Source organism: Fulmarus glacialis, unplaced genomic scaffold, assembly GCF_000690835.1.
Source record: "Fulmarus glacialis isolate BGI_N327 unplaced genomic scaffold, ASM69083v1 scaffold35461, whole genome shotgun sequence".
NCBI lineage: Eukaryota > Metazoa > Chordata > Aves > Procellariiformes > Procellariidae > Fulmarus > Fulmarus glacialis.
Genome location: NW_009194014.1, coordinates 1 through 16234, shown reverse-complemented (window position 1 = coordinate 16234; position 16234 = coordinate 1). Strand labels below are relative to the sequence as shown.

At 41.5% G+C, this 16234-nt stretch overlaps 1 protein-coding gene across 1 annotated transcript; it reads left to right on the top strand.

Annotated features, from left to right (window-relative positions):
• The first annotated feature begins 402 nt into the window (after positions 1 to 402).
• On the top strand, positions 403 to 16048 carry IGSF5 (immunoglobulin superfamily, member 5). The gene is made up of 5 exons (XM_009587634.1): positions 403 to 460; positions 8591 to 8911; positions 9948 to 10256; positions 15381 to 15512; positions 16020 to 16048. The coding sequence occupies exons 1-5, from the start codon at positions 403 to 405 to the stop codon at positions 16046 to 16048; spliced, it is 849 nt and encodes a 282-aa protein (XP_009585929.1).
• Positions 16049 to 16234: the final 186 nt, after the last annotated feature.

Sequence of the window (16234 nt, the reverse complement as noted above, 5' to 3'; positions counted from 1 at the left end):
GAGAATTATTTTTCCCAGCTGCTCATGATTAACTTTAATGGTGCAGATGGAACTCCCCTGACACAGTCAATCCTGAAGCAGTAGTGTTGTAATAACCAGAAGGGACTAAGGGCGCAAGAGATGTAAGGTTCGTAGGGGGAGGTTTCTCTGCTGAAGAAAGTTCCTCTACTTCTTTTGAAACAATTGTTTTGAGAAAAGATACTGCTCTCTTTCCAAACCCTCCCTCCTTTAATCTTTTCCCCTTGTTGGTAATACAGGTCACATAAAGTCACATTTTATCACAGGACGCAAAGCAGCAGCTCATTACAGAGTTTCTCGATAAGTTCTGTCCTTCAGCTTCGTCTCAAGTATGCAGTGACCGCTGGTGGCTTTCTCCCTTAGGAACCAGGAGAGAATGCTCCAATGGAGAGGTTCCAGAAACTTATTTTACTTCCTCTCATCTTAACGGCCTCACTACCAGGTAGGACACATTCATAACCTGTGAAATGAGCTACTGTGGACAAAATGCGTGAACTAATTTTAAAGCCATGTAAATGGTAGTTACTGGCGATATCAGATTGAACAGTCAGTCCCAGAGGCGGATTATTTAAGCTGTTTGAAATGGTTAAGTTTGCATTTCAAGCCTGAATGATCTGATGGCTGAGAGTGGGCTTCAGTATGCAGGAGTGAGCAGTGGATGGGGTGGGGTGGAGATGGGGAGGCTACCCTCTCTCACTTCCAGTGAGCAGGGATGTCCCTCTTATTTCTCCCTCTCCTTGTGTTCATCTTCTTCCTGTCTGTTTGGGACTGCTTTGAGGGGGCATCTGTACAGAACTCAATATCACCAGCCAATTTTGCTTCCAGAAATATGTGCAAATTATCATTTTGCTAGTGTGCCTCCAATTTACATTTCACACGCCTGAGTTTCAAAGTGAATTCAGATAAAAGGTATCCTGATGGCAGAGCTTTAAAGAAAATATGAATATAAAGTGACTAGTTGGGTAACGGAGACAAGGCTGATTTTTTTTTTTTTATTATAGTCTAGCTGTGGTTTTATCAGGCTCTGAAAGAAGGGAGCTGCAGTGGGATGAGAGGGAAGGCATTGTCATGGCTTAATACTTGGTGAAAGGAAACACAATGCAGGAATAAATGTTGAGTTTTCTGAGCAGAGTGGTGTTCCCAGTGGAGTTGCACAGGGATGTGTGGTATTCAACAAGCTCTTAAACCACCCAGTGAAGAGGAGTGAACTGTGAGGTGGCAGACTTTGCAGGTGGTGCAGAGTTACTTAGGGCAACAAAATCCAAAAACAGACTAGGAAGATTTGCCAGAAGGTGTCACGATGCCAAGTGAGTAAGTAATAAAGGAGCAGAAAACATTCAATGCAAAGCATCACTTAACTGAAGATGTCTAGTGGGGGAAAAGAATAGATATCCCGGAAAGAGAGCAAATTGCTGAAGAAGAGAGAAAATTTCACCGATTAGTCTCTTCAGCACTACAATGAAACCTGGCATTATATTAATCCGCAGAAAGCTTATATCTTGAATACTGGATGTTTTGTTAGCCCTTCCATTTCAAAAAGGACATACTAGGTCTAAGAAAGCTATAAAGTGTGACAGAAGTGATCAAAAGCATAAGGAGGCCTTCATTAGTCTGGGATATTTTTCTGCTTATGAAAATGAAGAAATAGGAAAGATTTATTAAAATAACTAATTATATGGAGGTGAATGGTGAAGTGGTTATTCACAAATTCTCATCACAAAAAGAACTAGTCACAACCAGTAAAACTATCAAAAAGAAGGTTTAAGGCAAACCAAAGAATGTACTTTTCCTCACATGTAATTAAATAGTAAAGCTCAGGGTCACTGGATATGGGGCATACCAAATCATAAACACTCTGAAAAAAGCTAGAAACAAATATCATGGAGGGTAGATCCACAGGTGCAGATGCAATCATTGGCTCAGGAAGTCCCTAGATCTCTTATTTTTGGACACTGAGAAGTTATAACAAGGAAGCGTCAATTTTTACTTGTTCTGTTTCTTGCACTGTCTTCCTAAGCATCCAGAGCAGAGAACTACGTGTTTTAGAGGATTTCTATTACCCTTCACTAATGCTTTTAGTCAAGCACCCCTGCAATGGGTGTTTTATTGCCCCACCTGCAAGCTGTACCAGGGTAGCAGGCATTGCCTGCACTGAGCGGGGCAGCCATGGGAGCACACCCCAAAGCAAAGAGAGAAAAAGTATATTGTGGAGAGTCAACTGTTGCTCTTGAAAGAAGTATTGCTGCTCTCAGGATATCAGGAGTCGCGAGGCTGGGTGGTATGGCTAGGCTGCCGAGATGGCTGCATGGCACAGCCAGTTTGAGCATCCCCGTGGGTGGGCACAGCATGCCCTTTGGCAGCAATAGTATTGCAGACCACAGGGCCGACATGCAGTGCATGCCAGCCTGCTGCCAGGATATTGGCGCTGCTGCTGCTGCGGTGCTCCCAGCCCGGGGACCCTCACCACTAGAGGCAAGAGGCAGTGCAGGAGGAGAGGAGGAGTAGACGAGTGGCAGGGCCAGGAGAGGCTGCAAGGGACAGCTGTCAAACAGTGAGTAAGAGAAGAGATGGGAAGGCACACTTGGGGGCTGTGGAGAGGTTTGTGTGCAGGTGGGTGGAAATTTTGATTTTCAGAAAGCTCAGCTTCAGGGTTGTTGGTTTTTGAAATAAACTTGAGATGTGCCGAAGAAAAAATCTTACCGCATCCAAAACAATTTATTACAGAGTTGTTGCTGGAGCAGTGGGCCAGTGATGTGTCAGGGAAGGCAGAAGACAAGGTGGGGTGGGCAAGAGACTAAAGAAAGAGTGAAAAGAAAAAGGAATTTAAAACAGTCTGGAAGGAGAAAAATGTAGAGATAGCAGAGAAGGAAGGGAGAAACACAGAGACTAGACACAAAAAACTGAAGGATAAAAGGCAGGCTTTATGGAAGGGTGATACGGGTATAGAGGGGGAGATTATTTTGAAATACAATAATGAGGCTGAAAAAAAAGGAATCATTATGGCAAAAGGATAAGTCCATCCTGTTCTTCACTGTGCTGCATCCAAATATGTCATAAAAGAGGAAAGACAGAGTCAGCAGAGGGAAGGAGGGAAGGAAAAGAAGGTAGCCACGTCTTGATGCCCTTATTGCTGAAATCTTCAGCACGAAAAAGTGGTCCTTTAGAGTTAGTTCAGGCAGGGAAGAAAGAACATTGGTGATGAAGGGCAAGGGCGGTTCTTTGGCAATTGATGTTGCCTCAGTGCAGGCATCAACCAGGGAATGAGATGCCTTTTTGTTTCTTCAAAACCCCCAGTGATGTGACAGTGAATTTGTGTGACAGAGGAGGGAATAAACAGCTCATAAAGGAGTTGGTATATACTCTGCATGCTGTTGGGAAGGACTGAGCAACTGAAATACGTAAATAAACTGAAATAACTAAATACTTATCAGTTTAAGCAAACTTTCACCACTGGTGACTGCTTTATAAACATTTAGTGATGTGCTTCAAAGAAGGTGTCCTAACTTAGCTTTGTTCTTCAAAAATCAAAGGGTAATGCAATAGCATGAAGACAGCCTAACATTTCCCAATTGCAAAGATGGTATTTGTCTGGGTGGGATTTCTCATTGGTTGTATGTGGGGAAGCAGATGTTAAACCAGCTGTTAAGAGCCGAACATGTAATTCCTGTAAAGTGCAATGACAATCTAGCCTGAGGCCTTACTTTGTCTAAAAGCAACCATCTGCAAAGTATTTTTTAAGCAGTATGTAAATGAAACTTGCACTAAGATTTTCTTCTTAGTGCAAGAAGCAAGGCCCAGCAAAAGGACTTACAGCACTGGCTTAAAGCACTGGTAACTGCATTTAGATCCCATTTCTGTCATAAATGTCCTCTTTGACCTTACACAAGTTACTTTATCAATGTTTGTACGTGGGTTGGACAATGGAACACCCTGTTGGTTCAGGACTCCATGTGCTATTGCAAGATAAAAAGTAAAAGCAAAAAGATAAAAAAAGGCAAGGTTAAAACTACCAAAAATGTTTTGGCAGCAAGTGGAGAGGCTCATGAAACCCCTTTTTTGGTTGTGCTGGGGCTTTACTGAGATCTAAATGGAGGCAAGGTTGAGCTATGTCCCACTCCTCAGTCCTCCTGCCAGCCATAGGATCGCCATACAGGGCTTATGGACCTGTTCCCTAGCCTACAGAAGTCAGTGAAAGACCATCTATTCCTCCAGCAGATATGGTTGGTGGAAGAAGATGTAGATCCTACCATACCTATGGACTGATAAAAAATTATTATATTAAATAAATGAAGGAATAACTCATACCTACCTGCCTATACTGTCCTGACTGTCTGAAGAAAACAAAAGCAATATCAGCCATGTATTTTTAGAGCCGATGATCACTGATTATTCATGTTTAGAGATAAATTTCAAGACTATAATGGAACTCACAGACATGATCTCATAGCAAATGATTAATTAACAGCTAGCAGTGTACTGAAAGTCGCATCATTTATTCAGAGCCATGGCAAACCATGGCTTCTTAAGAAACTAAAGTGTTTGCACAGGCATAGAAATAAATTACAAATGCACAGAGAACAGTTTGCATTAAGAGGAGCAGTGTGGATAAGTACTGCAGCTCCTGTTTCATGAGCAACTAAATGCATTTTGGTGTTAACTCTAAGTAAGTTTGTTCATGGCTGTGTCTATCATCATGGTAGCTGTTTATGTCCAATTCAACCAGTCAGGAAGAATTCAAACAAAGTGTAAAAATCAAAAAACAGCACATAAACATGTTATAACACCATAGATATACAGGAAGTAGTATTGTAAAGGCTGGCTACAATATGAGTCAAGAAAAAATAGATAATTCAAAGACAAGTTTGAGTTTAGGACAGTGTCTCAACCCTGGTAATATAAGTTATGAATATAAATCATGACAACTGGATGTTGAATATCAGGAAAGAGGGCCATATTACATGACAAATGGTCTCACTTCATCAGTGCACCTTCATTAGAAAACCTGTAGCTCTGTAAATGATGCCATCCACAGACAGGTGGCCAATCCCTAACATTCCGAAAGTGACAAATAGAAAAGAGAGGAAATGGCTTTTAGGCATTTTGTGGGGTTAACTGTTTATAAAGCAAAGTATTAAGGTATGCATGTAGATTTGATTGCTGAGTTCATCTTCAAGCTGTTTCATGTTTTAAAAGCATTTCAGTTCACATTTACAAGTCTGAAGAGAGCTTTGAATAAATGCTACTGGGAAAAATGAGCCATTTAAGTTGAACAGAAATATGCTTTACTGTATCTTATCTGGCTTTATTAATTATCAGTAAAAGTGGAGTTTGCTTTTCATTTAATGTTTTATTTCTCACACACAGTTATACTTTGGAGAACGAGGTGCATGGCAGAGGTAACATAACCCAGGAAGGTGGAAAATTTTTGTAAAGGTTTTTGTAAACATGAGAGAACTCTGAGTCAATCATACAAAGAACCAGGGAGAGCTAGGTTTGTATAATCCTGCAAAACAAAGAATGAAAAGGCTCTTGTCTGTAAACATATGCGGTGAGTGGGAGGAAAAAGAGGAGCTATTTATATTAAAGAACAATTCTTGGCACAAACCTGGTTAGATATACACTGCCTAGGATTAAATGTGAGCTGGGAATTAGAAAATTATGTTGACATTGGAGCAATGAGATTACAGACCCTATGCCCTGGGTGTGTTCACTGAGGGTCTGGTTGCAACGTCGTAACTGAGATTGGGCTCTGTTTCCATTTATAAAACTATCAAACATCTCTTTTGTGTGAAACAATACAGCATATTCTCCCCTACTCATGTCACCTACTGAATGAAAAATGATTTTTTCAATAATTTATAATTAATCCATTAATGAATAAACTACCTAAAAAATGTACAAAACCTGGGTTGAATGAAACCTTTAAAAATCACTTCATTGTCCTGAATAATCTTAGCAAGGGAGTAATGGCCATTTCAGACTTTCTTTCTCCTGGAAAATAATTGAACACTTATGCTCAGGCCAAATTTGCAGACACGGGGTTTTAATTAGACTTCTATGGACTGTAGTATCTAATTGCTGTAATTATGCAGACTACAGCCTGAATCGTTAGGGGTAGCACTGGCAGTCCTGGTGCTTCCTCAGCATGAATGTTTCCCAGTAAGTGATGAGAAACTCACTGGTGAGGTAGATCTCACTGGCAGGACTGCTTGGTCTGCAGAGAGCTTGTGAAATCTCCATCCTTGGAGATATTCAAAATTTGACTTGACAAGGCCCTGTGCAAATGGCCTAACTGTGAAGAGATTTCCTGAGGTCCCTTGCCACCGAAACCTTTCTATGCCCCCATCGAAGAGCAACTCTGTCACAGTGGAGTGCAGGTAAGCACTAAGCCAAAAAGGAGCAGACCGAGCTTAGAGACAGGTGAGGAGACGATAGAAGCTGTGTGGGATGAGAAAGAGTTGTGCCCTGTGGGATGTGTGCAGAGCACAGGCAGTCCCCTGAGATGAATCTTGGTGACAGGAGAGCCTGCAATGGCAGTCCTCTTCCTCCCCCTCCACTCTACCTGCAACCAGCAGGACTGTGGGTGGCAGTGACTTAGCAAAGTGACTGGCTTATAAGAGTGTACTCTTTTGGTTCCCCAATAGAGGAAAGACTGATAAACTGGAGCAAGTTCAGTAGAGGGTCACCAAGAAGGTAATGGGCTGGAGCACTTGCCCTGTGAGGAGCAGCTGACGGAGCAGGGCTTGTTCAGTCTGAAGAAGAGACGGTGGTGGGGTTTCTAATGGCAGCCTGCCAGTACCTGCAAGGAGGTTGTCAGGAATATGGAGTCAGGCTCTTCACAGTGGTGAATGGCAAGAGGACAAGAGACAACAGGCATATGTTGAAACAAAGGAGGTTGAGAGTGGACAAAAAGAAAAGCTTTTTCTCCATGAGGACAGTCAGGCAGTGGAGCAGGTTGCCCAGAGAATTTGTACAGTCTCCATCCTTGGAGGTTTTCAAGCCCTGACTGGACAAAGCCGTGAGCAACAAGGTCCAACCTCAGAACTGATCCTGCTTTATCAGGGGGACTGGATTGGAGGCCTCTTGATGTCACTTCCAACCTGAATTACTCTATGGCCATTTGGTGAGCTATTCTCTTTGAAAGGCATCAATAGTACCTCTGCCTTTGCTCTACTGCACATGGACATAGCACGCTCTGGGGAACCGAGCCAAAATCCAAAGGGGTTCACAAAGAACAAGGACCCAGAGAAGCAGGTTCCTAATTTCACACAACACTGCTCTCTCAAATCCTGTCCCCTAAGACATCAACCAAATAATCTCAGTTGTTCTTACAGTTTAAAGCTTTGTCCCTCATGAAGACTAGGGTGTATGATGTTCTGTCTCTGAGAAATACTTTAAGATTTGCCCACCTTCAAAATAGCTCCCATTTCCCCTAGCTATTTCAGGGACTGAAGTCACAGCTGCTGCTTTGAAAAAAAGGTCTCTGCCTTCATCCTGCCTTCACTTTCTGCTTGGTAGAAGCGAGTGCTTCTGCCTTCCCACGCACAGGGGATCCACCATCTGCCTGGGCAACAGCTGCACATTCATTCCTCTGAGGGCAATGGGAGGCCCTGGGTCTGTTGAGGAGGAAAGGAAAACAGAATGCCTTCATTAGAAATGAGCTTTCAGTTCTGAAAAATAGTAGCCAAAATTCATACCACCTTTTAAGGAGAAAAACTCATGAATTACAGCAGCTCTGGCTAACAGAAAGCCTGAGAAGGTGGGGAAGGATGTATGTGATATATGCATGAGAAATAAGGGAAGAGACAGATGAATAGGGGAAAGAGCATGGAAGGATATATGCTGGGGCTGCAAAAAATCAGTGGCAATCCGATGTATGGAAAAGGGACCAGTTACATACTCCTTTATTTATTTAAAGGCTAGAGAACTCATGCATTTTCCTATTTAAAAGTGGAACTTCTTTCTTTCAGCAAAATAAGAAGTCAGCTTTTTAGTGAATCACTGAAAAGAGAAAGTTAGGTGATTTTGGAGTGGGAGGAGGAGAGACCAAAAATCAAATGCATCTTTAAAGAAACCATTTAATCTAAGATGGAGCTGAAAGATTAGATTGTACATTTCCATCCTGAACTGGTTAAGATCTTTTAATCTACATAAACCTGTACTTCTTGGGTTTATAATGACTGGCTTGGGGATCCATTATAACAGTGTAGCATTTGACCACTGTTTACTGCTGTGGGATTAATACTACTCAGTTGCAATTTCAATTCACCATACATATCTTTTAACTACTTACTGACAGGCATTTTAGAAAATGAGACAATAATCTTTTCCTGAAAGTATCAGGTACTGACGACTGTCAGAGGTGAAGTGCCAGCTCAGCTGAATCAACAGCTTTTCCTGATACATGACTAAGTGCTTAATAGCCCAGTGCTCCTAGTGAACAATACTATTTGAAGCAGGGCATGGCCTGGCTTTTTAGTCTTAAATTGCTGGCAGTAAAAGATTAAGTCAAAGGCCTTTGGTGGTGGTGTTGTATATGTATCTACAGACTGTGTTTTTTTCTTCCTTCCAGGTTTTGGCTTTTGTTACTCTATTGTAACGGGCCCTACTAATGTAACAGTCCTTGCTGGTTCAGAAGCCCGCTTTAATTGCACTGTGTCAGTAGGGTGGGTAATTCTCATTTGGCTGTCCAATGGAAATCCTGTCCTCACTGTCATCAGTTCTCAAGGAGCTGTTGAAACATCAGACCGCTTCACCTCTCAAAATTATACCAGTAGCAACGGGTTTACCTCGGAACTGATCATCCATAACACACAGCTGAGTGACTCTGGAAAAATTGAATGCAGCACCCAGCAACCTAGTGACAGCAGCTTTGCATTTCTTTCTGTTCAAGGTGCGTATAGCCATCAATAGAAAGCTATTTTATTATACTGCACTTAAAGGAATCCTCTGATGGATTGTCCAAATTATCCCTGTGAAGGAGTACATGCTCTCATTCACCATCCTTTGCCCCCTTGTCTTAATTTTACTGTCAAACCAGGTTTCAGAGTCACATTCAGAGTGCTATTGACAAAGGTTTGAACTGCTCTTGTTTTTTCCTGTTACATCTCTTATTCTTTATTGGATTGCATTAAAGTGCCTGAAGGCTATATCAGGCCCAGCAGTCAGTCAAAAATGATCTTTTGGCTAGAAACAGTATGAATTACCCCATATGCACATCTTTGTGCATGAACCTTCTGCTGTCTTTAGGGCAGATCTCCCTCCTGATTTCTAATTCAGGAATGAGTCTGTATCCAGCTTATTTAAGTTTGATTTAATGGCGTGTAGAAATAAAACCCTTGAGACACAAAGCGATACTCTTCATATGATTGCTGCTGCAAGCTACCATTTCCAAAGAACAAAAAGATCCTGTGTATCAAGCCCCTGTGTATGAGACCTCTTCCTCCTCTCTGAAGCATCAGTAGTGACAGAGTGCAGCCAGTAAAGCAAGATCTAACCACCAGACACTATCCATTTGTCAAAGAGATGCTTCATGCAATGAGAACATCTCGTCATCTACCCGTAAAATTTTCCTGATAAAACCCAAGCATACTTAAAATTTAGAGAGAAACACTGTTATTTCATTATGCTGTCCTTCAGCTGGAAATATATCGGGATGGCTAAAAAGTATAATTTCCTGCTTTTTATTGGAAAGGTACTGAAAGCCAAGACTTGTGCTTTAGACAATCTGGACAATGTGTCCGTGAAGTTGCAATATCTGTAGTTTATGTCATGCATATGGTATATATGTGTGTTAATAATGATTGGTTTTAAATCCATGTTTCAAGGCATAGCTAATTCTGGGTAGCAGGATAAGATTTAAAACTATCAGTAGGAAAGCAATGCAGCCAAATGTTCTGAAGGAACAACACATCTTTTCCCTCCTACAGTTAATGGATCTTTATTCATCAAAAATAGCACCTTAACAGTAAAAAAGAACAAAACAGTTGAAATTGTTTGTGAAGCCTTAGGATGGGCTCCAGCTCCAGACATTACCTGGATGACAAATGACTCTCTCATTGATAAGTCGAGGTATGTTACCCAGCAAAGTCAAGGATCTAATGGCCTCCACAATGCCCTGAGCATCCTAACTTTGACTCCGACGGACACTGAGATTTTGACTTGTTTAGCTGACATAGAAGCACTCCCTAGCCCTCAGAATGCGACTGTAACTGTTATTTTTGTCAACTCTACTATAGGTAAGTGAATGTTTGTTGTACTTTGCCTATACTATTTTCTCAGAACTGTGCTTTTTCTTTTGTTTTGCTTTGTTTTGAAAAGTCTTTTATTTGCAAATGAAATACTATGAGAGGTGCAAAGGTGATAGAATTAAGACCCAATAGTCACAACCTGATACATAGGGAGGGCTAAATTCACAACTATGAGAGGACTGGTACAAGCCTAATGAACCACAAAGTCCAGCTTAGGACTAAGCAAGATAAATGAAGCAGTACACCTCCCACTGACTCCTACTATGGATTCACTGCTAAGAAAACTGGCCTTTGCTCCTTGACCAAGTAAACATCTAATGAATTTAGACGTTAAACATCTTTGATTAGGCCATGCCTACCATATGAACATAATTTGTCAAACCTCATTTACTCAAAGCCAAACCCTGAGGTGAAATTGTTCTCCATAATATTCAATACCAGTTTTACCACTGACTTGGAAAAAACCCCTGGATTTTACTCCCAGTTTCCACACACAACCCAGAACAGATTCTGTACTAGCACTTCAGATGCAAACAGAAAGTTCTCCATATGAGCTGTGATCAGATGTGATGAAGCTGCTTTAGCATGGTGGTAACATCCCCAGGGCTGCACTGAGGCTGGCACCTAATTGCAGATGGTAGCACTTATATGTAGGAACTTCTATACTGTATACCTATCACCAATCTACTATAAAAATGTCTTTGTACATTGTGTATTCACCCATTACAGAGCAAGAATCAGGTCATCAAGAGAAGCTGCGTATCACGGGCTTTATCCCAAAGTCTACTTAGATCAAAGAGCCATTGGGCCTGTTTTCCTCTTCCTCGTATGGTCTCTTTCATGTCTTAGAGGAAGGTAAAATTTGTCCTTCAGCAACATATGTGGGATTCTTTGCATAGTGCATTTGGTTACTTTTTATTTCCTTTTATTTAAGGAAATTCAAGGTCACTTTAATCCAAGCATGGATGTTGAGCATATCTCTCAAGAACAGTTAGACCTTTGATAACCCTAAATATTTTCGCTAATGTTGTAAGCGTTTTTTGTAATGCTTATAATCTTTGGCCTCGCTGACATCCTATGAAAATAAATTCCACAATTTAACACATTCACAGTATTAGGAGGTTTTTCAGGAAAAGGTGATTTTATCTGATCTGTGCTGCCAGTGTGGAACAAAGCAAGTGGGACTATCACTACAGATCTGCCTCGTAATCTAACAGAATCCTATGAAAAATGTTTTTCTTTTCCAAACCATAGCACAGTAAAAGCAAGGAAGAGGAAGTATCTCCCTGTGGGTTAGCAGTGTTTAATGCAGACGAGAGAGACAATACCAGACAATTTCTCTGTTGGGACTAGCCAAGTGTCTCAACTGTAAGCTAGAGGAGTCTCAAGACAAACTAACCTTGAAGCACTAATTGCATGGCAGGGAGCTGAGGTTACTGGATATAGGTACACTGCCACCTATGGTGACATAGTTCATCCTACAGTGACATCCCTTTTATTAGCCTTATCCTGTGGTATGGGAAACGCATAGGTTATATGGAGTTTTTTTGCAGTGGGTCTATACATACCCAGCTGTCTTCTCTACAGAGCAGGGCCTCGAATCTATGTTTCTTTTCATGATATGGTGAGCATTGCGAACTTCTATAATCATGCTGACAGCTTCTCTCGATGAACTAGATTCTTCTTCTGTAATGGGTGAACATGGCACATACGAAGACATTCTTATAGTGGATTGATGAGGGGTTTGGTATAGAAGTTTCGACATATAAACAACTGAGGAGGTTGAGTAACTGCCTTTTATTTTAAGTATGAGTCATTATTAGCAAGACTTTTTCAGAAGTACTTGCTTTGCAATGCAGTTGAAAAAGGTCACTTCACCATTCTTAACATGCCTTTTTTGTAGTCAGATTGCTCCTAATTACTGACTAAGCAAAACAGAACTATCCTGAGGAAATTAATAAATTCCCCTGCCTACTCATTTGTGAAGTACTGAGGTATCCACCTTCAGTTTCCATAGCTACTCACTGTAAATCAGAAGAGGAGAAAAACAGATGTCATGAAGCACAATTAGTCTATAATTAGTGATTGTATAGGACCATCATTCATTTCTCTTCGTAAAAATCATTGTGCAGCAGCAGACACTCAAAATTTGTCAGGATATGAGAATACGAAGTCTTTAAATTGTTAGAATGAAATAAAGACATGGCATTTATGACAGAGGAAGATATATAATGTATATATATCACACTTGAAATCTCAGAGCTTGTCTGACTTTTCATATACAGACTCAGACTTAGCTAGCTGTTGTCAGGAAAGAATACAGCTAGCTTCAAATGTCTAAGGAGTCCTTACCAAAACTACCGTAATATCAATTTCAGCCTTCACTTAAAAGCTTGAGAAATTGAATTCCTCCATTTTCCTCACAAGCAATACCTGTCCATTCACAAGAACTGTAACCAAAAATCTGAGCCCTCTTCAGCCAGCCATCTCCTGGTCGACGAATGTCCTACCTTCCTGTGCCTCTAGATCAGTCTTAATCTTAGACCTTTCTATACAAGGTGATGCATTTTTATGTCAGTCACTCCTCATCCGGAGTTACCTCACCCACAGTGGTGTTTGGCTGAGCCCCAGATTTGGGAGCTCCTATGGAGTTATCCCGGCAGATGCATTCACAGGGCTGTTATTGGGAAATGGGGTCCATGGCAGAGACCCTTAGCTGGGCCCACGCTCTCTTTGGTGTCAATGTTGGCTTCATATGGTCTTTGACCTGCAGAAGATGAAGATAGGGAATCTGCCCTGACCCTGATCTTCCTTTGCTTTTTAAGTTAGCCAGAAAGCTCTAAAGTGTCCAAGAAGCGACGTGCAGCTTTTTCCAGTCTCTCATTTCTCTTTGGTCACCAGCATGTGCCAGGGAAAATCCCCTTTTCTGCATACACTTTGCCCAAGTAAATTTTTGGGCAGCACTGGGAGGAGCCAGAGGTCAGGATAGCAGCAGAGGATGGGCCCTAGAGAATGAGGAAGTAGCTTCATCCACACTAACCACCTCATGTAACTTGGTGTGGACTTACTAATGGGGCTAAAAGGGATTTAATGCCCTCATGTCTTAGTGCCCCGCTCTTGCACCTCTACTTGTGTGTTGAGCTGGCAGCTCCTCCATTCATACCTGCTGGTCCCAGCTCCAGTTTCTTTCTGGATCCTCCAAAACTGGGGAGAAGCTACAATGCTGAAGTGCCAGGAGTGTTTGTATTGTATCCTGCCCTTCTCCCTTCAGCTCTGTAGATCCTCTTTTGGCATGTAACCTGAACCTGACAGGGAGCGAAATACCTTGGTGTGGCAGCCAGCCTGGAGGTATGGGCCAGTGCAGGTGTGTTCAGCTCCTCCCTTCACACTAAGGTTAAGCTTTCCTTATAGCTAAATAGCTGTCTTTTGTATTTTAGGCATCTTGAAATCCCTGTGGCATGCTTTATGGAACAATATACGATAAAATATAGATATTTGTTGCAATACTTCTAGATAAAAATATTATGAACAAGTTTATCATCAATTGTAATCACAACTGATTACAGCCTAAAGAATTAACTACTAGTTTGCAGGTTACTGAGTGCTTGTTTTCTCTAATAGTCAGAAGAAATTCAAACCATGCTGATTGAGCATTATTATTAGAGAAGACTGGAACAAATTGCTTAATCATAATGACCTGAGCTTTGGAGAATGCAGACTCCTATCAGAGGTTCAAGCTTTGTCGGAGGCTCTGGTCCTGTATCTTTGCAGTCTGAAACATCCAAACCCCAAACATATGCCCAGGCAAATTTGTAGATAGAAAGGATTTACTTCTTTATTCTCTGCCATAGGTAAACCAGCAGATACTCTCATTCACATATCAGGGGCATAGCCCTGACACTGCGCAGCTACCAGTCACATACATTGCTGCAGTACCTTTTCCAGAGGCTGTCAGCTAAATGTGGCCATGCAGTTGTTAACTGGGACCTCTAATGAGGATATGACAATCATAAACCCAGTGCAACAGAATAGGTTTTGTCAAGTTTGGACATGTCTCGCACCTGTAATTTGGATTGGAAGTCTGTTTCTAAACATCTGCCAAAATGACTTTGGGGCTGCTTTTCAGAGGGTAGCCAAATTAGAGATGGTTCTGAAATAATTGGTCGAAACCAAGGGGCAGAATGATGTGACAATCAGAACTGGCATCTTCCTTGTGCATCCAGCTGCATGAAAAATACAGGGTACTTTTAAAATTCTCTGCATGTGGGAGCTCTGTAGGAAAACTTTGGTCATAGCAAACGATTTCAGCAAGATACTGAATTATCTTGAAATCACCTCATTTAACTCTGTAGATTACAGCAAAGACAAAGGAATAAGTTAATGTTGTAAGAATGTCAGTAATGAAGATGGCTTAGTAGCTGCATATTCCCAAGCCATGCTACCCTTTACAGAGTTTTTTGCTCTTCGCTGCTCTTTAAGTGGGTAACAGATGCCCTACCACGTATGGCCCAAAATCAAACACCCGCTGAAATCAGTGAGAGAAATCCCAAGATGAGATTAATCAGAAAATCATATCTACAGGCTAGAGATCTCCATCTGTATTAGTCACCTAATCGTGGTCTGTGGGGAGAAATGGACACTTCTTCAGAGCTATTCATCTTATCCAAAGGGACACATGCACATTTGGCCAAATGAATTGTAACCCAAACCACATATTTCCTCTCCACTGACAAGAGCAGCTAGGCAAGATGCTTAATATCTGCAGTATAGACATCTAAATTGAATCTTAACCCCCCTCCCCAATCCCAAATGTCTCCAAAGGATGTTGGGAGGCCCAGCATATATACAAAATAAAGTTTAGGTTGGAAGATTGCAATCCTGTGTTTTTCAGAAGAGAAGTAGCTGTGGGAAAAGTTACAATTGCAATAAATAATTTGCATTTGGAAACATTTTAAATTCTTGGGCACCATCCATAAATACAGTCCATCATTTGGAAAACACAGACTCCTTGTTAAATAATCAACAAACAGCTAATAGCTTCTCACAGAAAATATTCTGAAAAGGATGTTTTGAGGCTCTGATAGTACAATGTTTCTCCATTTAATTTAACAGAAAATGATTATAGTGAAGACAGCAGAAGCACGTGGGTTATTGTACTTGCAGTTGTGCTTTCACTTGTTGGTATTATTCTTCTGATCATTATTATTGCGGTGGTTGTGCGCTGCTGCTGCCTAAAGAAGAAAGGTAAGTGGACCTTCACAATCGGTCTATACATTAAGAATTATCTTCAATTAGATATAAATTTCCTAGTTGTGTCAGTTCTGGTGCTGTGCAAAGTCCTGTAAGCAGAAATATAGGCAGACAGATCCTGCTCTTAACCATGACCTGGTTAAGATGCTCCTTACTTGCACCTTGCTGTTTCTCTTATAAATTGGTTCCAAAGTAATCAGAGTGAGCCATTCACATTAACTACAAGGGGGTCGTGTTTTTTCAGGAGCACGTTAACTTTCAATGGCGTTTAGTTCCTATGCTGAGGTTCTTTGTTGAAGCACACCCTCAGTGCTGTGTGCCTAATTTCCAATTTCTGTGGAAACTACTCAATGGGGACGTTGCACAATTTTGTAAACAGGGAGGAGAGATGCCCCTGTGGTAGCTGGAACACAGTGCACGCTCTAAGAGGAGCTCTATAGTAGGTCACATTTTAGTTTCTTGCATTTTAAACACACTTTTTTTTTTTTTTTTCTTTCTCAGGATCTACATATCAAAATGAAATAAGGTAAGCGGGATGAGGTGGGAGAATTTTTCCTTTCAGCTGAACTCCTCCAGGCTGCTGCAGGATGGTGAGAGGGATGTGCCAGTTTCCTTGCCCCACCGCCCAGCACTCCCAGGACGTGTGGGTGCTGCCCTGCTGTGTGGCCTGGCCCATCGACATGCATAGCAGGGGAAGGGGGTGCACTATGTAGGGA

Bases quoted from the DNA above. Each gene is read 5' to 3' on its own strand.
- IGSF5 (XM_009587634.1), top strand. From the start codon at position 403: ATGGAGAGGTTCCAGAAACTTATTTTACTTCCTCTCATCTTAACGGCC. The intron at 461-8,590 runs GTAGGACACATT...TCTTCCTTCCAG, and splicing joins CTTAACGGCCTCACTACCAG to GTTTTGGCTTTTGTTACTCT. The intron at 15,513-16,019 runs GTAAGTGGACCT...TTTCTTTCTCAG, and splicing joins CTGCTGCCTAAAGAAGAAAG to GATCTACATATCAAAATGAA.